The 22,936-nt window shown below is 38.3% G+C and overlaps 1 protein-coding gene and 1 non-coding gene across 3 annotated transcripts in view; one reads left to right on the top strand and one right to left on the bottom strand.

The window, feature by feature from the left end:
- LOC110198335 (uncharacterized) overlaps positions 1-20,322 on the bottom strand; it is an 87,213-nt gene extending 66,891 nt beyond the window's left edge. For both annotated transcript variants that reach the window (XR_002321722.2, XM_078152786.1), the window contains exon 1: positions 19,518-20,322. Coding sequence is in view for 1 of the 2 variants with exons in the window: in XM_078152786.1 (XP_078008912.1) it covers positions 19,518-19,911 (394 nt within the window). In the remaining variant the exon portion in view is untranslated. The remainder of the gene's footprint in view (positions 1-19,517) is intronic.
- Positions 20,323-20,325: 3 nt separating this feature from the next.
- Positions 20,326-20,397, top strand: TRNAT-CGU (transfer RNA threonine (anticodon CGU)). Its single transcript has one exon. It is a non-coding gene; the product is annotated as a tRNA-Thr (tRNA).
- The last annotated feature ends 2,539 nt before the right edge of the window (positions 20,398-22,936 follow it).

Genomic DNA, 22,936 nt, shown 5'->3' with positions numbered 1-22,936 from the left:
AACTACAGCTGAGAGAAAGATTCTAATCCTATCCTTTTCAACAATATATTTGGCTTGCATAATAGAAGCAAAGATGGTGCTTGAATCTGATTGCTTTAAAAAGAGAAAACTGTTGCATAAACACCTGTTTCTTGAACAATGTGAAGGACAAAGAAGCTAATTAAATACTGGTTCAGCGTTAGATACTGGTGCCAGAATAAGTGTTCTCCATTACTTAAAATGAGTATTTGGTCCAGGATACTAATGACTTTTAAAAGTAATGTACCCTGTTCCTAACTGTCTGCTTGATATTGCTGTCCAGATGACCCACTAGCATCTCAACTTCCACATGTTCCAAAAGAGCTCATTATCTTCTCATCTAATCTTAGATGCAAGAATACCATCACCTTACGAGGCACCCAGGTTCAAATGTTTAGAATCATCTGACCTTACATCACCCTACTTGATTCTCCATCCAAGAAAGCTTTCTTTCAAAGCTTTCTTTCCATTCTATTCCCACTGCAAAAACTCTATTTCAAGGCTTCATCAACTCTCATCTAGAATTTTATAACTGCTCAACTGACCTTTACAAAAAATCTTTCTAACATACCACTCTAAACCTGTCACTTCTGAAATTCAACAGGCATTTACTTTTATACCTGCTGTTTGCCAGACATTGGGCATACAAAGAAAAAAATTAAAATAATCTCTGCCTTTAAGGAGAGCTTGCATTCTACTAGCCGGGGAAATAAAATTCATACACAAATAAGTAAATGTGAAATACCTACAAAAATAAAGTAATGAAGGCTTGGGGAATGGGTAGAGATCAGGAAAGAACTATTGGAAGTGGTAGGTAGGTAGCCTTTAGGAGGTAGGGGTTCTGATGAATGAATGAAAAAACATTTAACAGCTCACTGTGTGCAAAACACTCTACCAGGCATTGTCTCTGCTCCCAGAGTTCACATTCTAACAGGGCAACATGAGAAATTAGAAATATTAGAGAAGATTTCAAGGCTCATGATGGAAAATGCTGCCTACCTCCAGAGAGAACTGATGAACTGACTGAAGATTAAAACTTTTTTCACTTTTTTTCATGCTTTTCTTTTTCTTTCACAACATGGCTAATAGCTTGACTTCACATATATAATGAGTTACATGTAGCTTGCCTTCTCAATGGGTAGGGAAGGAGCTGAAGGAGAAAATGTTGGCCTCAAACATGGAATGTAAAACTATGAAAAAAAAAAACATGTCAAGGCCTGGAGATCTAGAGAGTGACCCTGGGGCACAACAGCACTGCAAATGGTAAGGCCCTGTGGAGGTAAAGTGGAGAGCATTCCAAGAATAAGGAACACCCTGTGCTTTCATTGGCTTTCCATCACCTACCAAAGAAGGTTTCAGCTTCTTTTCCTGTCACCTTAGATCTTCCACAATGCAACTCCAACCGGCTATGCAATATAAGCAATTTCCTTTAAGAAATCAAAGTGTTAGGACAGCTAGGTGGCGCAGTGGATAGAGTACTGGTCCTGAAGTCAGGAGGACCTGAGTTTAAATCTGGCCTCAGACCAAACACTTCACATTTACTACCTGTGTGACCCTGGGCAAGTCACTTAAGCCCAGTTGCCTAAAAATAAAAAAATTTTAAAAATTTTTAAAAAAAATCAAAGTGTTTTATGCAACCCTCCACCTACTCCACATTTCAGCAAAAATGGACTATTCATCATCTTATTCTTATATTGCCCTCTCCCATGATTGTGCTTTTGCTTATCTCAACTCCCATATTTGCAATGTATTCTCCTCACCCTATCTCCATCTTTTAAAAATTCCTTTCTTGAAAACTTAACTTGGGTATTACCTCCACGAAGCTTTCTCCCTACTTCAAATTTTTTTTTTTTTGCTTTTAGGCAATTGGGGTTAAGTGATTTGCCCAGACTCACACAGCTAGTGTCAAGTGTTTGGTCTGAGGCAGGATTTGAACTCAGGTCCTCCTGGCTTCAGGGCTGGTGCTCTATCCACTGCACCACCTAGCTGCCCCTCCCTACTTCAAACTGAAAGGACTCTTGTACTCTTGCTTCAAAGTTCTTATAGCAGTTTTTCTAAATCATCTCTCCTTTGGAATTATCACATCCAACTTTCTATCAAAGTTATTTGTGTACATACCTGTCTTATCCTCTTCTTATTATGTTAATAAGCAGGAGCTGTATTTCCTCATATTGCTTTTCACAGACTAGGTACTTACACAGTTTTTTTTAATTGAAGTAAAATGAAATAAATTTTGGTGTTTGCCTATGTATGTAACATATGGCTGAAAGTTCATTAAAATTTAGTGTGTCTAAAGGGGTTTTCTAATACCTTCAGCTTAGGGTCTTACCTAGCTCCTTCTAATCATCATCTGTTCATGCTAAGCTATTTCAGTTTATCCAGAAAGGCCTTCAAAATTGCTTAGGATATAGTATTCTGTACATTTTCCTTTACTACATAAAATGCTATAATTCAAACAAAATGCTAAGATGATACTTTAATTTACAAACTGTAAGAGTCGATGATTAAAGTACAGTTTGTGTAGCAGGAAGTTGAAAGAGACACACTTTTTTCAAGTCTGGGTATAATACAGAGAAAAATGCCTGCCAATTTTTTTCTATCATTTTGTAGAAATGGGGGTTAATTTACTCATAATTTATAATAGGAGGGGAAAATATAATCCATTTCTGCTTAAGGAAGAGCAGATAGTATACACTGGAAAAAGAAGAAAAGAGATTGTTGGTGGCCTAAAACAGAATAAGGTTAATTATCTAAGACATATTGTTCTGTTAGACTCAGAAGTATTGGGGATGGGTCAAATTGGACTTGTTTCTACTAATTACACTCAGAAGTATTAAGGATAGGTCAAATTGTACTTGTTTCTAGCAATTACATTTTTTAAAAGGATTTATTCAAACATTTGCAACACATATCAAATATAATGGCACATAAGCTCAAAGCATACAAATTAGGTTTTCAGTCTTCATCCTTGTATCCTAACCTCTTGGCAATCCTTGGTGCCAGTCCTCTAGAAATATGGTAGATGTCTTCAGAAAACAAAAATGTTCATGAATATCTTCATGTTCTCTGAGAAAACATACATATATTTAGGAAACCTCCAAAAGAACTTTTTGATGCTTATGATTGATGGACTCCAGTGTAACAAAACGTTAAAAATATCTTAATTTCAAGGTACATATGAGCAATGTGCTACCAATCACACTAAATTGTCCACACAGTCATCATGGTTCAGGGTTATTAAATTTACATTTAGACACCACCATGTAATAAATAAATAGTCCAAGTGGAAACAAATGAAAGTAATTATACATCTTATTATTTCTTTAATAGAAACTCCTCTTTAAAAGTCACAGCTTTTTTTCCACTGTCAAATAAAAAATCTAAGTCTTTCTTGTTGACCAAAATAATCCCTCAGCACCATTTTAGAATAAAAGACTTCTGAATAAACGGCCTCTTTGGTAATACCATTACAGTTGTTAGTATTTGTATTTCTAATACTGTTACTTGTTTAGTAAAGTTGTTCTCCATAAGAGTAACTGGCCAACAGCTAAATAAAAACTATCCAAATTTTATTATTGTCAAGCATCTTTAAAAAACTAAAATCTGACTACTGATAGTAGACATTGGCTTCCATCCAAAAATATTAGTGATTAACAGCTTCAGGAAACCAAAATATTGCCTACTCAAGGTACAAATATAGGCCTTTGCCACTTACATTTTGCTGCCCGTGTCTATAATGATCCATTTCACAGACTGGCAGCAAAAACAAATGAATCTAAAATAGTTTGTCTGTAAAAGGAACAGTAAAGGCACAACTAACCAGAGGAAAAAATTGTCAATGCCTATAAATCTATGTAAACTATAAAAAACTCTAAGATTATTATAAATGAGGGGAAAGTCTTTTTCTGCTTAGACAATTTCTATTATTTAAAGACTGTAATTTATATGTATTCTTCTACAGAAGCTATGAACAATGAGAAAAATACTAGAGCAAGATGGCACCATTCCTACCCCTTTTTATCCTTGCTCCACTATCCTTCAGGATCAATGGTAGAGCTTCATTTGAAGAAATAATGCCAGGTACAATCCATATGGATCTATTTCATTTTCCTCTAACAATTCATAAGTGCACCAAAGGCCCTTGCTTATCCAGCCCAACAAGGAGCATTCTACCTCCTATTCACTACTCAGGAGTTTCCTTTACCTCTATCGTTTAAATTTACTTTTTATGTAAATCTAATAATTATGCTGAAAGTCTCAATACTACATGAGCTCATCTATAAGTCCATAACACATCAAAAATGAATCACAAATTTATACCTAATGAATTCCATTCAGTGGTGACCTCAATTCATTCAATGTCAACTTTAACTGTGCAGATTATTTAAAAAGCATAGACTTACTCAATAAGCATTTATTAAGCACCTAATGTATATGTGTGATACTGGGAATGCAAAGCCAAAAACAAAGCAGTTCCTGCTTTCAAGGAACTCTATTGGAATATAAGGAATTCTATATATAATGAATTCTATTGGAGGAAACAACATGTACACCTAAATCCAAAATCTAAGATGATTAATTGCTCTTTTGAAAGTGCAGTATTACATGAAACAACTTTATAAGTGCCAGAAACTTCCTTAGGATTGATGTTATTTGCTGTTCAGTCATTTTTCAGTCGTGTCCGACTCTTTGTGACTCCATTTAGGGTTTTCTTGGCAAAGATACCAGAGTCATTTGAAACTTCCTTCTCATACTCAATTCTTTCTCCACAATATCTCTCTGCTCTGTCTTCTTTCCACTCATAAAGCCACCACCCTAGTCCACATCATTTATTCTTCTCCCTTGAAATATTTCACATCATCCTAACTGGACTTCCAGCTCTCAGTCTCATCTCTTTCCAATTCATCTCTCTCATAACTGCCAAAATAATCTACCTTTTAAACACAGCTCTGACCACATTTCACCTTTGTTCAGGAAGCATCAGTGGCATGATTTCTTGCGGGATAAAGTATTAATTCCTTACTTTATTATTCAAAGCCCTTCACAATCTGGCTCTAGCCTCCCTCTCCAGACTTATTTCACATTGCTCCCTTTCATGCACTTTTACTATAACCCAACTGGCCTACTTGCTGTAACCCCAAAATTAGCGTACCATCTCTCTATTCCTTTGCACAGGCTATCTCCCATGTTTGGAATGTCTTCCCTTTTCATATCCCTCTCTTAGAATTCTTAGCTTCTTTCAAAATTCAACTCCCCCCAACTTCTATAGGAAATCATTTTTAATCCCTGTAATGTAAGTGATCTCTTCTCAAATTATCTTACACTTACACACACACACACACACACACACACACACACACACACACACGTCTTTTCTAAACAGAGTGGCAGCTGCTCGAGTGAAGGAACTGAATTTTGCAAGTTGCTTTGTATACTATTATAAAATTATTATGCCTTTTATAATGTAAATTTGTAAAGCACTTCTGCATGTGAAAATGGTCTTTGAGGACCTGTCTTGTGCCAAAAAAGTTAAGTATTTTAAAAGATAAGTATAACCCTGGATACTAAAATTTTATCATGTGTCATAAGAAGTTTCCATTAGAAATGAGATTTGCATATGTGTATTCTCAAAGAGCCAAAGTAAATTGTGTTGGCCTAGTAACCAACCACAAACCACAGCTCTTGTGCTATATTACTTGCTAGAAAAAGATCTGGCTTATCCTCCATTAGAAAATCTTAACTCTGATTGGCTATAAAAATATTGTGTCATGTCATCTTTTCCAGAAGAGGGGACAGGTGGGGGCCTATAATAGTAAATTGTTTATATTCTTATAAGTTCATAGAAAACAACCCAGGGGAAAATAATACTAATAATAACTCACATTTATATGTATAAGATTTTATGACTTGCCAAAGCTTTCTTCACAAAATGATATAGGAAGTATATTTTTATTCTCACTTCACAGATGAAAAAATTGAGGTTTAAAGAGAATCACTTTCCCACAGTTATATAGCTAGCAAGTTTTAGAGCCGGACTTAATCCCATGTCTTGAGTCCAAATGTGGTACTCTCTCTTTTTGCCTTGCTGCCATGACAAGTGCTATTTGGGCAGTGTATGTTCAATTCCAGGGCATTGTTTGGAACCATGCCCAAAAGTTACTGAAAACCCTTTGACACCAAAGAGATCAAAGACAAAGGAAAAGGACCTGTAACATAAAAAAATATTTATAACAGTTCTTTTGTGGTAACAAAGAATTAGGGGCAGCTAGGTGGCACAGCAGAGAGAGTGCAGGGGCCTGGAGTCAGGAAGACTCATCTTCTTGAGTTCAAATCTGGCCTCAAACACTTACTAGCTGTGTGACTCTGGGTAAGTCATTTAACTCTGTTTGTCTCAGTTCCTCATCTGTAAAATGAGCTGGAGAAGGAGATGGCGAACCACTCTTTGCCAAGAAAACTCCAAATGGAGTCATGAAGAGTCAGTCATGACTGAAATGACGGAACAACAACAAAGCAAAGAACTAGAAACTAAAGAGGAAGTACACATCAATGGCTAAACAAATTATACAGATACAATGGAATACTATTGTGCCATAAGAATTGGTGAAAGAGTTGGTTTCAGTTTAACCCGAGAAGATTTGTGTGAACTGATGCATAACAAAGTAAGCAAAAGTCAGGTAGGGTTTATTCAATAACATTATAAAGATGAACAACTTTGAAAGACTTAAGAACTTTGATCAACACAAAGACCAACATGATTCTAGAGGGCCCATGATGAAACATGCTACGTCCCCCCTGACAGAGGTTATTGCACTCTTCATGCAGGTTGAGACACACGCTTTTTGGATGCAGCCAAAGTGGGAATTTGTTCTGCTTGACCATGCATGTTTGTTACAAGGATAACACAGGATTTAGCAGCTTCTACATTAAGGCACCAGAGGGCTTGGAATATAATATTCCAGAGAGCAAAGGAGATAGGATTACAGCCAAGAATCTCCTACCCAGCAAAACTGAGTATAATCCTTCAGGGGGAAAATGGACATTCAGTGAAAAGGAGGACTTTCAAGCATTTTTGATGAAAAGACCAGAGCTGAATAGAAAATTCGACTTTCAAATACAAGACTCAAGAGAAGAATGAAGAGGTAAACAGGAAAGAGAAATCATAATGGACTTATTAAGGTTGAACTGTTTACATTCCTATGTGGAAAGATGATATCTGTAACTCATGAGACCTTTATCAGTATTAGGGTAGTTGAAGGGAAAAAAAATTTATGTATAGATAGATTGATAGATAGCAGGCACAAAGTGAGTTGAAGATGAATGGGTGATATCTGGAGAAGAAAATTAAGGGGTGACACAGGATTATACTAGAAGGAGAAAGGGAGAGGTAGAATGGGGTAAATTATCTCACATAAAACAGATAAGAAAAGGTTTTTACAGTGCAGGGGAAGTGGGGGAAGGTGAAAGGGAATGAGTGAATCTTATTCTCATTGGATTTGGCTTAAGGAGGGAATAACATACACACTCAATTGGGTATGGAAAGTTATCTTACCCTACTGAAAAATAGGGGGCAAGGGGATAAAAGAGCAGGGGGATGATAGAGGGCAGGGCAGACTGGGGGAGGGGGCAATCAGAAAGAAACACTTCTGAGGAGGGACAGCATCAAAAGAGAGAATAGAATAAATGGGGGGTGAGATAGGATGAAGGGAAATATAGTTAGTTTTCCACAGCATAACTATTACAGAAGTGTTTTGCATGACTACACAAGTATAACCTGTATTGAGTTGCTTGCCTTCTCAATGAACATGGGTGGGGAGGGAGGAAGGGAAAAAATTTGGAACCCAAAGTTTTAAAAACAAATGTTAAAAAATTGTTTCACATGCAACTGGGAAATAAGATATACATGCAATGGAGTATAGAAATCTGTCCTGCCCTACAGGAAAACAAAAAAGGAAGGGGATGAGGGGGGTGGGAAAGAGGCAGAAGGGAGGGCAGATTATGGGAAAAGGTATTCAGAATGAACACTGTCTTGGGGTTGCGGGAGGGACAAAATGGGAAAATCTGGAACTTAAAATCTTGTGGAAGTGAATGTTGAAAACTAAAAATAAATAAATTAATGAATCTTTAAAAATTATAAAAAATAGAAAAATAAAAAAAATTTTTTAAAAGACTCAATCAAATAAAATCAAAAGAATGAAAAAATAGAAGAAAATATAAAATACCTCATTGGAAAAACAACTGATGTGGAAAAACAGAGCCAGGAGAGATAATTTAGGAATTATTGGACTACTTGTAGACCATGATAAAAAAAAAAAAGAGGCTGGACAGCATCTTTCGATAAAATATCAATGAGAACTGCCCTGATAGCCTAGAACCAGAGAATAAAATACTAATTGAAAGAATCTACCAATCCCTTCCTGAAAGAGATCCCAAAATAAAAACTCCTAGGAATATCACAGCTAAATCCCAGAACTCTCAGGTCAAGGAGAAAATACTGCAAGCAGCCAGAAAGAAACAATTCAAATATCAAGAAGCCACAGTGAGGATTACATAGGATTTAACATCTTCTATATTAAAGAACTGGAGGGCTTGGAAAATGATATTCCAGAAGACAAAGGATGTCGGATTACAACCAAGAATCAGCTACCCAGCAAAACTGAATATAATCTTTCAGGGTAAAAAATGGACATTCAATGAAATAGGAGACTTTCAGACACTCCTGATGAATAGACCAGAGTGGAACAGAAAATTCAATTTTCAAATACAAGACTCAAGAGAAACATAAAAAGGTAAACAGGAAAAAAAAACTCTTAAGTTATTCAATAAGGTTAAACTCTTTACATCCCTACATGGAAAGACAATACTTGTAACTCTTAAGAAGTATATCTCTATTAGGGCAGTTAGAAGGAGTATACATAGAGGGTGCAGGTTTAGGTTGACTTTGATGGGATGATATTAAAAAATTAAGGAGTGAGAAAGAGGATTTCACTGGGAGAAGAGGGAAAGGAAAGGCAAAATGGGGTAAATTGTATCACATGAAGAGGTGCAAAAAGACCTATTATAGTGGATGGAAAGAAGGGAGCGGGGTGAGGATTGAAAAAAATTTCATAAAATGCTCTGAGCTTCTAGGAAATCTACTGATTGTTAAACTGAAAGGAGCTGACTTTGGCATAATATCTACAGATTTCCCCCTTTACCATATTCTCTATAATGAAACACAAACTCAAGATACAATTAAAATTACCTTATCTGTATCTAGTAAATCATTTTTTAAATGCAAATAACCAGTAGGCAACATTTTAAGTAGAAAAGACTTAGTCATGAACCATGAAGCTTATTTCATGCAGCAGTACAACGGAAGAGAAAAACCAAGTGGAGCAACTGCCTTTATACCAACAGTTTCTGAGTCGTCATCGAGTTACTCTCGGCTGGATTTGCTCAGTAAGTTGAGTTTCTCTCTGGGGAAAAGAAAAGACTCCATCCACTCCAACAAGCCTCAGAGAATCAGTCCCCCGGCAGTCTCCTCCATCTGCTGCCACAGCTGCACCAGCCACTCTCTAAACTCCCTTCCCTCACATTCTTCAGAGAGATTTAATTGCAGCTGAAGTGGAAAATTTTTATCCTCCATACCATCCTGAGGGAGTGTCCTTTCTTGCAGAACTCAGAAGAAACAGAACCATCACGTTGTTCTTCAGTGACTCAGGCCCTCTCCAGAGGAAGTCAGTCCAAAAGTTGCCAGAAGGGCAGTTTCAGAGCTTTCCCAAAAGCTTTTGTCAAATACAGTAGTGAGTCCTTACCCTATTACCAGGAGTTCTTTGATTTACAGAATACTATACTACTACTATGCTCATTTGCTTCTGGAATTTCAGTACCTACTCTGTTTCTTAATCAGAAACTTTCCATGTGAGATCTACTACTAGCAAGCTCCCTTCCTTCCCACTTTTTTTTCATTTCCCTTGATAGTCATGATTTTTTTGTTCCTCCAAATGAATTGTTATTATTTTGTCTAGTTCTATAAAGTAACCCTTTGGTACTTCGATAGGTATGGCAGAAAATCAGTAAAAATTAAGTAGTTATATGAATTTTGTTATATTAAGCAATTACCATGAGCAATTGCTATTTCTCTGGTTATCTAGTTCTGTCATTATTTCTATAATGTGTTTTGTGGTTTTATTTATATATAATTCATGTGTGCATCTTGGTAGTGGGACTCCCAGATATTGTATACAGTCTGCAGCTATTTTGAATAGAATTTTTCTTTTTCTATCTCTTCCTGACAGTTTTTTTGGTAACATTTAAAAAGACTGATGGTTTTGAGGGTTTATTTCATATGCTGCTACATTACTGGAGTTATTGTTTCAATTAAGTTTTTGGCTTACTCTCTAGGGTTCTCTAAATCCATTAAGCCAGAAAGATGATTTTGTTTACTCTGACTACACTTATTCCCTACATTATTAAAGGAATTATTAATATGAAGAATACAAAGAAAAGCAGGTGTCCAAAACTGACCTCATTATCGCCAAACACTTCCCTCTTCCTGAGTTCCAAATGAGAGTTTATGGCACCACCATCATCCCCGTTACCCTGTTCACAACCTAAGTGTCAGCCTCAACTCCTCATTCTCTCTTAAACCTCTATAATCAATGTGTTGCTAAGGCCTGTCAACTTTGCCTTCATAACATTTCTTAAATACAACCCCCTTCCCTTTGACACCGATCTGGCACAAGCTCTCTTCCCCTCATGCCTGGACTATTGCAATAGTCTACAACTGGTCTCCTTGCCACAAGTCACTCCCCATTTCAGTCCTCTTCCCCTCAGCTGTTGGAAGTGATCTTCCTAACGGCACAGGTCCGACCACATCATCTCCCTTGGAGGCAGCTAGGTGGCTCCATGGATAAAGTGCTGGGCTTGGTGTCAGGAAGCCCTGAGTTCAAATCCAACCTCAACTACCTACTAGCTGTTTAACTATAGGGAAGTCATAACCTTTGTCTTTCTCAGCCAACTTTAAAATGAGGATGATAATAGCATATATTTCACAGGGCTGTTGTGAGAACCAAATGAGATAATATTTGTAAAACCTTTAGTGCAGTGCTTGGCACACAGTAGCTGCTTAATTAAATTGTTCCTAACTTATTCCTTTCTCCCCTCCCACTCTATAAACTCCAAAGGCTCCCTATCCTATCACTACTCCCAGAATTAAATATAAAATCCACTGCTTGAAGTTCAAAGTTGATATAAAAATATTCAGGTATTTGTTGATAAATGCAGCAACCAATCATACTTATCAACACACAAAGACATTTTAATAACTGGTTTATTGTATGTTCAGAGCACACATAAGTCCCATGATACACTAAAATCAAAGGACCATTTCCAAAAATCTTATATAGAACAAGGCAGGATGAATACAACTGGAACTTTAACAGAGGACAAATCAGAAGAGTAAAGATTTACACACTGAAGAACTGAAAGCAGAAGGGGAAGACCTATGCCAGGTAAAATCATAAACTGATCAGCAAATACTAGGGGATTTAGCTGGTCTCCCAACTGGAATTTTGCAAACAGAGCAAGAACAGAGCAAACAGATAACACTAGGGCTAAAGTTTGATGCCTCAGCTACATTTTTCCAACTAGAGATGGGATTTGCTATCTCAGGCAAATGGTGACAATACAAAAATCTCTTAGGACAAAGCCCTTCATTATTTACTCCCCTACGTTTCCAGTCTTCTTACACTTTAACCCTTTCCCCCAAAAGAGACAGCTTCTATTCTCAAGGAACACACAATCTAATTGGGGAGATAACTTGTAAACAATTAAGTACCAAAAAAAGCTATATACAGGATAAACTAGAAATAACTAACAGAGAGAAGGTACTGGAATTAAGGGGGATCAGGAAAGCTTCCCTATAGAAGATGGGATTTTAGCAGGGTCTTGAAGGAAGCCAGGAGGCAGAGATGAGGAGGGGAAAAATTCCATTCATGGGAGAGAGCCAGTAAAAATTCCTGGAGTTGAGAGATGAAGTGTCTGATTAGAGGAACTGAAAGGAGACCTGTGTCACTGGAAAGCTTAATATTTAATAGTATTTATCAAATAAATAAAATTATTTGAATTGGTTCCTTTCCTTTTCACTAGGTTAGAAGGGAAGAATTGCTAGGGAAGGATGGAGGGAGGGATGCATTCAAAAATGAAGAATAAAAACAAAAGCGGTCAATTAAAAATACAAACAAGGTGATCACTGAAGAGAAAAAGAAAGTAAATCATATATCATATTTTATTAAATTTAAAATCTTTTGCTCAAACAAAATGTAGCTAGAATAAAAAGAAAATACATCAATTAGAAAACATTTATTTCAAATATCTCTGTTGAAGCCAAGATAAAAGAAATAGATTTAAAAAATATTCAAGAACAAGAGTCATCCCTAATAAATTAGTGGTCCAAGGATATAAACAGTTTTCAAAAGAAGAAATTCAAGTTTATTAACTATCATGTGAAAAAATGTTCCAAATCACTAATGATATAAAAAATGCAAATTTTAAAAATTCTAAAGCTTCACCTATCAGATTGGCAAAAATGTCAAAAGATGAAAATGGCAAATAGTAGAGGGATTGTGGAAAGACAAGGATAATAGTGTACTGTTGATGGGGGCTTTGAATTGGTCCAGCTGTTCTGGGCAGCAATTCAGAACTATGCCCCAGAAGTCTCTAAACTAAATCACCCAGCAATAACTCTTTTAGGTATTTGCCAACAAAAAGTTCAAAGAAAGGCATAAAGGACCCATATTTACAATAATATTTATAGCAACTCTTCTTTGGTACCAAAGAACTGGAAACAAATTAGGTACTTATCAACTGGAGAACAGCTGAACACACTGTGGTTTATTAATATAATTGAATATTATGGTGCCAGAAAATGATAACCATGAAATATTTAGTGAAATGTTAAGACTTGTATGAACTGATGAATGAAAATCAGAAGAACCACCTGCATAATGATCACAATAATGTTCAGGAAAACAACTAGAAGGCTTCATAACTCTGATCAACAAGATGACCATTACTCTAAGATTGTCGATTAAGCATGCCTCTTACCTCTGATTAGAAAGATGATGAACTACAGCTTTTCATTTGTTTCCAACCTTCCATGACCCCATTTGGGGTTTTCTTGGTAAAGATACTGGAGTGGTTTGCCATTTTTTTCTCTAGCTCATTTTACAGATAAGGAAACTGAGGCAAACAGGATTACATGACTTTTCCAGGGTCACACAGCTAGTAAGTGTCTGGGGCCAGATTTGAACTCAGGAAAATGATTCTTCCTAATTCCAAGTCCAGAGTTCCATCCACTGAGCAAACTAGCTGCCCCTAACTAGAGCTCAGAATGAGAACTCATTTCCAGGCATGTCCAATATGTTGATTTGTTTAGCTTGACTGTACTAGTTAAAAGGATGGGCTTAGGGGCAGGGGAAGGAGGGAGTGATGTAGTGAAAAGTGGGGGTGGGGAGGGAGAAGAGAATATAAATAAAATAAAACAAAAAACAGAACAAAGCAAGAGTTCACAAGAAAGAAAAATTTCATTACTACATTGTTAAATTTAATATTCACTTTTTGTTAACAAACAGAAGTTCACAGTTTATATACAATCCTCTTCTTTGTTCTCTTTTGTACTGCACATTGAACTGTTGTGTCTGTTGATTATTATCAATTTCATAATAAAAAAGAAAAATTTTTGTTTAAATGTCCACAGATCAGAGGCACTGTGGTGAAGTAATACAAGTACGGGACTTGTAGAAAGGAAAAACCTTGACTCAAATCTAGCCTTATTGGAACATAAAGTTCAAATCTGGTGCATACTCGCTGGGTAATCATAAGTTTGTCATTTAACCTCAGTGAACCTGTTTATCACCTGGGGGTGATAAAACATAGTATCTTACTAGGCTGTAGAGAGCATCAAATGAAATAATGGAAAACAGTTTGAAAACCTGTAAGTGCTAGGAAAATGTATTATTATTATTATTATTATTATTATTATATACATCTATGGGGTTACAGAACCTAAGCTCCAGTAGTACATCATAGGACCAAATTTTAAGCTTGAAACGGACCTCAGTTATCATCTAGGAAGTAGTCCTCTGGACTCCAATGGGGGGAATTCATTACCTCCCAAGACAGCTCTTTCTACCATTTTGGGGAAATTTCCATTGCTCAGAAAGCTTTCCCTGATATCAAAACTAAATACGCCTCTCTGCATCTTCTACCTGTTGTTTCTGATTCTCCTCTCTGAGGCCAAACAGAACAAATCTGATTACTCTTCCTCAAGACAGCCCATCACATACTGAAGCTACCGACTGCCTGCTGGACAATTTCACCTTTATGTCCCGCCAGCATCACAAATTCAACATGTCCAAAACAGATCTCATTTGCTACATCTCTTAACCCATCCCTCATTCACACTACTTTGTTTCTTACCCTTATAGTCATTCAGGTTTCAACCTTGAAGATATACCTAATTCTTCACTCTCCATGGCCAAACATTTGCCAAATCTTGTCATGCTATCTCCATAGGATGTTTTGCATCTATGCATTTCTCCACTCACAGTCACCACACTGGTTCAGCTCTTGTCACTTCTCAATCAGACTACTATAATAGCTTACAAATTGGTCTCTTTGCTTCTAGTCTTTTTTCTCCAATACGTCTTTCAAGTAGCTATCAAAAATATCTTCCTAAAGAACTGATCCAAGAGATGTAGAAAAATTGGGATGCTAATAATCTGTCATGGAACTGTGAATTGATCCAATCATTTTGGAGAACAATCTGGAATTATGCCCAAAGAGTTATAAAACTGTGTATACCCTCTGACCCAGCAATACCAATATTAGATCTGTTTCCCAAGATGATCAGGGAAAAAGGAAAAGAACTTGTATGTTCTAAAATATTTATAGCAGCTCTCTGGTGGCAAAGAATTGGAAATTGAGGGGTTACCCATCAATTGGGGAATGGCTAAACAAGCTGTGGCATATGATTGTGATAGAATATTATTGGTTGATTTTAGAAAAACATGGAAAGACTTGCATGAAATAATGAAGAGTGAAATGAACAGAACCAAGAGAAGATTATATATAGTAACAGCAATATTGTTCAAAGAATAACTGTGAACAACTAAGTTATTCGGAGAATTATAAATATTCAAATAAACTACAAAGGACCTATGAAGGAAGATGTTATCCACTTCCAGAGAAAGAACTGATAAATAGGAGCATGTAATGTATGGTCTTATATATTTATTTGTGTGTGTGTCTAATGATGGCCTTCTCTAGCGTGGGGTGGGGAGGGAGAAAAAAAGTAAAAAGTATACAGCAGGGAACAAAACAAAACTCACAAGGAAGGACAGAAAAGCAGGGTAGCTTTGAAAATGACATGAAGTATCTATTACAAAGTTGTTTTTTTTTAAGGTAAACCATGTGAAATGGCGACTTCATGGTTTCATATTGAATTCTCTTTTTATGTTGTGTTGTGTACATGGAAATGTTTTTTTTCTGTCTTTTTGTATGTGAGCTCAAAACAAATAAAAAAAATAAAAAATAAAGAACTGATCTGATCATGTCACCCTGCTTAAGAAGCTTCAGTGATTCTCTAATGCTTTTAGGATAAAATGCAAACTAAAACTAAAGTCTGGCATTTAAAGCCCTAAATAGCTCTGGTTTACCTTTCTGGACTTAATTTGTACTATTCCCCTTTATGTATTTTATGTTCCAAACTGACCTGCTTCTATTTCCAGAACTAGGTTTTCCTACCTCCTATCTCCATGCCTCGACACAGGCTTTAATACATTCCTTCCTCACCTCTGCTTCTTACAATCTTTCAAGGTCTAATTAAGATTTCACCTCCTAAGGTGATGCTCCCCTTTCGTAATATCCTTACTTTTTAGTGCTTTCTCCCTGACCAAATGATGTATTTATGTGTTTATATGTGACATCCCCTAAGAGAAGCCCAGACTTTTAAAAAAGATTAAAAAATATAACAATTAAGTATAGTCAAGATACACAAATCAACACATTGGACATGTCCGAAAATGTGTCCTCATTCTGTATCTCTAGTTCATCATCCTTCTGACCAAAGGTGGGAGGCATGCTTAAACTCATTTTAAATTTTGTCTTTGTACCCTTAATGTCTAGTACTGCCTTGCACATGTTAAGTACTTCATAAATGCTTACTGGATTGAATTGACTTTAGGAGATTTTTTTTTCTTTCAAAGATCTGGGTTTTTTCCTTCATTTAATCATCATCATCATCATCATCATCATCATCATCATCTTCTATAATATTGTGAACCACAATTCAGTTTTGGTGTAATGGGAGTAGGCAAACTAGGAATCACGTGAAGGAGAAATTCCTCCAAAAGGTGCCTGGGACCCTTCAAGGAATGAGTCTCTTATATAGGGTTACACTATTTAGACTGTCCAAGAGTGGAAAAGAATGCCTAAGATCACAGGATCATAAGACTTAAAGCTGGAAAGGGCCATATATATACACACACAATCATTCTATGCATACGTCTACTTATCAGTTCTCCAACTCTTTTTTTTTGTCTGTTTGTTTTGCTTTTTGGTGAGGCAATTGAAGTTAAGTGGCTTGCTCAGGGTCACACAGCTAGTGTCAAGTGTCTGAGGCTAGACTTGAACTCAGGTCCTCCTGACTCCAAGGCTGGAGCTCTATTCACTGCACCACCTGGCTGCCCCTCTTCAACTCTTTTCGAAGGTACAAATTTCTCTAGAAACATTTCAACACAAAGTCGGCCTTGCTTATAAGCCAAATAATTAAATGGAAGCATTTGTGTGCTCTCTGTAGCCATATTTGACTCTTTCTTTCATGGCAGAAGTACCTACTTATAAATGGATGCCTTCATAAAAACGACTATAGATGATGTCTCAGTAACCTATAGTGTTCACACACTCTATGAGAGTTAAGTGGCATTTAAGAACAGTATCCAACAAGAAGTGGGAGAGTCAGAAATTATAGATGAAGGCAGAGCGCCAAAGAGAAAGAAGGTCAATAAACAATCATTCTAAATATATAAAAATGCATATGTCAAACTTCCCCCATCCCAAAAGTTTGACCTACAAATATGGAAACGAAACTATGTAGGGTTTTCCCTCACCTTTGTGAAAAGTTCCAAGTTACTGACTTGCACATAGGAGATGCTTAATAAATGCTTTTTCAATTAAATGAAGTGCTTCTTATTGGAACAACCTTGGTAAATTTTTATTTTAAATTTATTTTGTAATAAACTGTTGACTTATACAATCGCCATTCTGTGAAATTTCAATTCAAGAGCAAATTGAAATATATTCATGGTTTTGTCTAAATCTTTCCCTTTTCATAAATGTTAGCATGAACTTATAAATTCACCAACAAACCAAAAATAATAATAAAAAATAAAACAAAGGATGGGCTCTGTAGGGAAGGACATACAGTTTTCAGAAATTTGATATAAGAAACAAAAAATAAGATGAGATTTTGAAAAATATAGTCCCAAATACTAGCTTCAATTGATGCCAGTTCCACCATTAGATTATGCTCTTGGAAACAAGGGACTTAGTCTTTTATTTTCTTTATAATTTCTTGTAGTACTGAAAAGGTTTGGGGTGCTAGGACCCCAGGAATGCCAAGGCAGAGCTGCCTGGAACAAGTGGCAAAAGTTTATTGTAAGACTTTAGCAAAAGGGGGTAAGGGTCTTTAGGGAACCTTCAAGCTAATGAGGATGGTGCTGAGGAAAAGAATGCCAAGGATGCTAATTAGCTAATCTGGGGACTTCAAAGGATATATCGTGGGTCCAGGTGTCTTTGGGAGCAGGTGCCTAAAATCTATGGATGGGAAAATACAGGGAGTCTGCAGACATAACTTTGTTGAAATCGGACACTGAGGTAGAAAAGACAGGTTGTTTTTCGTTTGTTTGTTTAGCTGCCAGAAGCATGGACCCTGGGGATCTGGGGGGAGGGAGAGTCCTTGGGCAAGGCACCCCTATGTCTGTTCTGGTAACAGAATCAGGCCTGCAACAAGCGAAAATTTTCTCACAGGATAGGGCCTACTGAGAGATTGGGGGCTTCTAGAGACATGATCTTAGGGCTAGGGCCTCGAGCACAACATCAGTACTTGGTAAGAACATTCAACAAATCTTATTGACTGGGAACTCAACCATTTTCTTTGATTCTTACAACCTCTTAAAATTAAATATGCTCAACATTTGCAAGTTTGAAATGTTTAGTATTTCCAAAGATCTTTTTTTCCCGACTTCAGTTGTCATAAGGTTTAAACTTTATGACAAGACTTATGAGACATGAAGGCCTTATCTGACAAATCATGAAGGAAGGGTTGGAAAATCCAAAGCTTCGGCAGGAGGGAGAGAAGGATCATTTCTAGGGTTTCTGGGGTACCTGGCTGAGGCAGCTGTAGTGAGGTATGCATGAAAGTACAGAAATCACTGACTGCCTGCACGTGGAATAGTCTGACTGGACACTACATTCCTCTGGTTAAATGTAAACCGAAAATTCAAACCAAACACATTTTCATCTTCTCATGGACATGAACGGCTTTAATCAATGAAGCCCCAAAAGGCTGACTTGACCCAAACACACAGGTGATTGCCGAGTGGTAAAGACAGGCTCCTGTGCTATGTAGCTTACATGCATATTATATACATGAAACATGCAACAAATTTTTTAATTAAACCCTCTGGGCAATCCTTTTGACTTGGGGAAGACTTATTCTCCCTATTTGGATTTCTATGACAAGGCTTCTTAAAGCAGAGCAGAACGGATCGCCTTGTTGCAGATCTGCAAACTGAGGTGTATATTTAGCTTGTTAAATTACTTACTCCCTTTCTCACTTGCCCCAGTTCCCACAAATGAATTACCTCCTATCTGGGAGATGATACACCAAAAGAATAGTGCATCTGTTCTAAAACTAGATATACTTCCTCTTTCTTGTGCCTACTTAATGCAAAACTGCTTTTGCCTTGTATGCCGGTTTCCTTTCACGCCACGTAAGTACAGCAATAAAGTATTCTGATAAGTATACGAGTGGGCAAAAGAAAGCTGGGACTGTCTCACTTTCGAGCTTGCAGCAGGCTCCTTCGACAAAGTCCAATTGTGAAAACTGTCGTTTAAGGAAGAGAAACATCCCTGTTTTCATTTCACAGACAAGTTGTGTGTAATACCGCTCTTAATCACAGCGTGTTTCTAATTTTCAAATGAAGAATGATGCCTGCCTTTTTACTCATTGCCACGGAATTTGAAATTGCGATCAGGTGGAAAGTTCCTGATTCTTCGCTGCGTGCATTCATTTCTCTCTCGTTTAAACTTTCCCACTGGTCAGACGCACAACTGTGCTAGTGTGTTTTTCAAAAAGTCCAGATTAAGTGTGTAGCCCCAATATGAAAAACGCAGAATGTTGAGTACAGAACGGAAAGGGGGAGGAGGGGCTGTGTGTCTTCCCAGCCACACCTTACCGTGCACGCGTGCAAAATTCAAGGTGCCCGAGACGGCCTCGGGTGCGAAGACATTAACGCGAAGCCGGAGGAGGCTTCTTAGCCGCGAGGCGAACTCGAAGGTCAGCCACATGGTGCAACAGGAGGTGGGGGGAAGGGAATCCAATGCATAGTTGGTATTAAAATAAAAAATCTTTTCAGTCGCGATCTCTGGGTGTATACCTGCACTGACCGGCCCCACGCACAAAACCAAGCCAAAGGGCCGGGTCCGGGGAAGAAGAGAAGAGCCTACGCCCTGCTCCCTGCCCCTCCCCCACGGTGGAGGAGGGGCTCCACCTGAGGAAACTCCCGGGGTCGGGGGGAGCCTCGCTGAAAACCGACCGGGTGTCGTCGTGCCCCGGGGTTTATCAACCATAAACGATGGCCCAGACAAACACAGACCTGGCGGGATCGGGGTGCGGGGCACACTCTCAGGTAACTTCCTCTATAGCTCTTTTCCAAGCAAAAGTCCTCGGCCGCAGGCAGGCCAGTCGCCCTCGTGGGCGCCGGTAAGGGGCCGGCCTCGTTCCGGCGGGGAACACGCCTCCAGACGCTTGGCCCCGCCCCTTCCCCCGCCCACAACAGCCTCGGTCCTCGAGGTCGGCGGTGGGTCCCTTCCGCGCGGACCCTCTCACTAGAGCGAGGCAGCTGCCAAGAGAAGGAAGAGGGGAGGGAGAAGAGGGGCGGAGGAGCGCAAGAGCACGGGAAGCGGAGCGTGCTCGTGCCCGCGCTGGGAACCACTCGGGAGCGGCGCCAGGATAGAGGCTCGTCCGCCCAACACCCTAACGCAGGCGCGGTGGCCAAGTGGTAAGGCGTCGGTCTCGTAAACCGAAGATCACGGGTTCGAACCCCGTCCGTGCCTAATAGAAGTAACCTTTAGACCTGTAAATTTTTAGGATAGTTTCATTTCTGTTGGGTCTGGAAGCTGGGAGAGCCGGGGCTGCTCATCGCTGGAGAACTTCGGCCCCGGATTAGTTTACGTGTCTGTTCTGTTTCTCCTGTTTTTCCTCGTCTTTGCTGCAAGCGTTATGGGATCCCATGCGCCAGGTAGCGCACACCTTCCCCGAGCTGGGACGAAGGCGGAACTAGGGAGGGAGGACAATTGCTTGTTGCAAATAACTCCGTCCCTGGCTGCAGGAGGCCAGTTCCATGGAAAGGCCACCACAGACTGTCCGAACTGAACAAAGAGCCGGAAGTCTTTACTCGCCTGTCAGCTTGGTGTTTTTGAAGAAAATGATCCGTTCTGCTCCGCTTTAAGAAACCCTTTCATAGAAATCCAGATAGGGGGAATAAGTCTTCCCCAAGTCAAAAGGATTGCCCAGAGGGTTTAATTAATTAAATTTTATTGCATGTTTTATGTATATAATATGCATGTAAACTACACAACACAGAGCCTGTCTTTACCACTTGGCAATCACCTATGTGTTTTGGGTCAAGTCACTTAACCTTTTGGGGCTTCATTGATTAAAGCCATTCATAAGAAAATGAAAATGTGTTTGGTATTCCTCCAGTATGTTTGAATTTTCGGTTTACGTTTAACGAAAGGAATGTAGTGTCCAGTCAAACTATTCCATGTACAGGCAGTCAGTGATTTTTATACTTTCATGCATACCTGACTACAGCTGCCTCAGAAACCCTAGAAATGATCCTTCCCTCCCTCCTGCTGCAGCTTTGGATTTTCCAACCCTTCCTTCAAGTCCCCCCCAAACTGGTTCTTCCCAGAACCATTTTCTTCCCTTCTCTGTCCCAGCTTCCTGACCTTATCCCCAAGTGAGTCCAGGGAAGGGTTTCAAAGAGAAGAATGGCAGTAGTCATAGAGGATCATACAACCGTAGATTTGGAATCAGGGAAGACCTTAAAGATCATCTACAATCCCTTTATTTTACAGAAGAAATAACTTCCTCAGTTTCACAGATAAGTGAGTGGAAGAAGAGGGGAGATTTGAATCTAATACCTCTGTCTCCAAATCTAATAAATTACTGTACTATACTGTACTACATACTCTAGGGCTACACTTAGGTAGGGGGAAAGAACAAATGGAAAAGCCCAAGCATCTTCCTCCATCATTCTCTACTTCTGCTTCCTCGGGTTTTCTCCAGTCTCATTAGCAGGGTCCACAACGACTCTTTCATTTCTTCATATACCCACTCCCATGAGAAATCACTGCTCCCCACCACCCCAGCTCTGCAATAGAATGCTCAGGATAGCATGAGTTTTCCTCTGAAATTTAGATAATTATATTTCATTTGAACCTCCCAATAACCCTGTGAGGTAAGTATTATTATTCCCATATTATCAGATAAGGAAAACTGAGGAGGAGGGTAACCTCCTAGGGTCACACTTACTGGGTGTTCGTAGTTGAACTCAGGTCTTCCTAACTCCAAGTCTGAGCTCTCTTTGCCACACACCTAGCTGCCATGCAAAATGGTCCTCAGCCCTACCAGGCATTTTGCTTCTTCCATGATAGTGGTAGAATGACAGAAAGGGGGCAGAAGGTACTAAGAAAACTTTTGGACCAACTGCATAAACATTAAGTTAGCTGCAGTTATTCTGACTATCCAATGACATCATCTAAATCTTAATAATCTTACCGAAAATGAATGAACTCAAAAGGAAAACAAAAGGAAGTTGCAGATAAATGGAAGGATGCCTCATAGTTTCTCTTTGGAGAGGCAAATGAAAGAGTTGACAATATTGGTTTTATTTTGTATCCAAAGAAAGCAATATCACCTCATGCCCCTTTTGATCACCTCATAATTTGCATAAAGTATTTGCAGAAAGACCTCCATGAAAATAATTTCAGCTTATGTGCATCTTCTCAAGGAACATGAACAGATAGAGACATTCTATGAAGAGCTTAAACTAAATACCCTACAAATGAAAAAAGCATATACTTTGATACTCTGATTTCAAGGCAAAGGTAAACATAGTCAAGGATGGTGAAAAATATGTGGGAAAATATGGTTCAGGGAATGAGAGAGACCTTTAGATTACACAGAAGCTTCACCATTATATCAGGAATACTTTATTTTCAAAAAGCTGTGTGAGCATGGCAAGCATCAATGGCACCACAAAAAAAAATTGATTATATTTTAACAAATAGGAAACAGTTCATTACTGATAGGGGAGTCATTCCTGAATTAGCTGTCTGTATACATTCAGACCATCGATTTGTTAAGGCAAAGATTAAAATTAATACAAAATTAAAAGTATAGGAATGACAAAAAGATATGGTGAACAGCTAAAATAACTCCAACCTGACCTATTTTTTTTTAAGTTACTGATGCCAAAAATGGGAAATGGATGGAGGAAAGGACTCCTTTAATGATAACAATTCCATTCAGGTTTGGCATAAATTGATTGTTGTAATGAAGAAACCAAAAGGGTCTAGAAACTTTGTT

This window comes from Phascolarctos cinereus, unplaced genomic scaffold (genome assembly GCF_003287225.1).
Source record: "Phascolarctos cinereus isolate Bilbo 61053 unplaced genomic scaffold, phaCin_HiC Scaffold_4;HRSCAF=312, whole genome shotgun sequence".
In the NCBI taxonomy this organism is placed as follows: Eukaryota; Metazoa; Chordata; class Mammalia; order Diprotodontia; family Phascolarctidae; genus Phascolarctos; species Phascolarctos cinereus.
The sequence above is the reverse complement of the archived record's forward strand: the minus strand, read 5'-3'. Positions and strand labels throughout refer to the sequence as shown.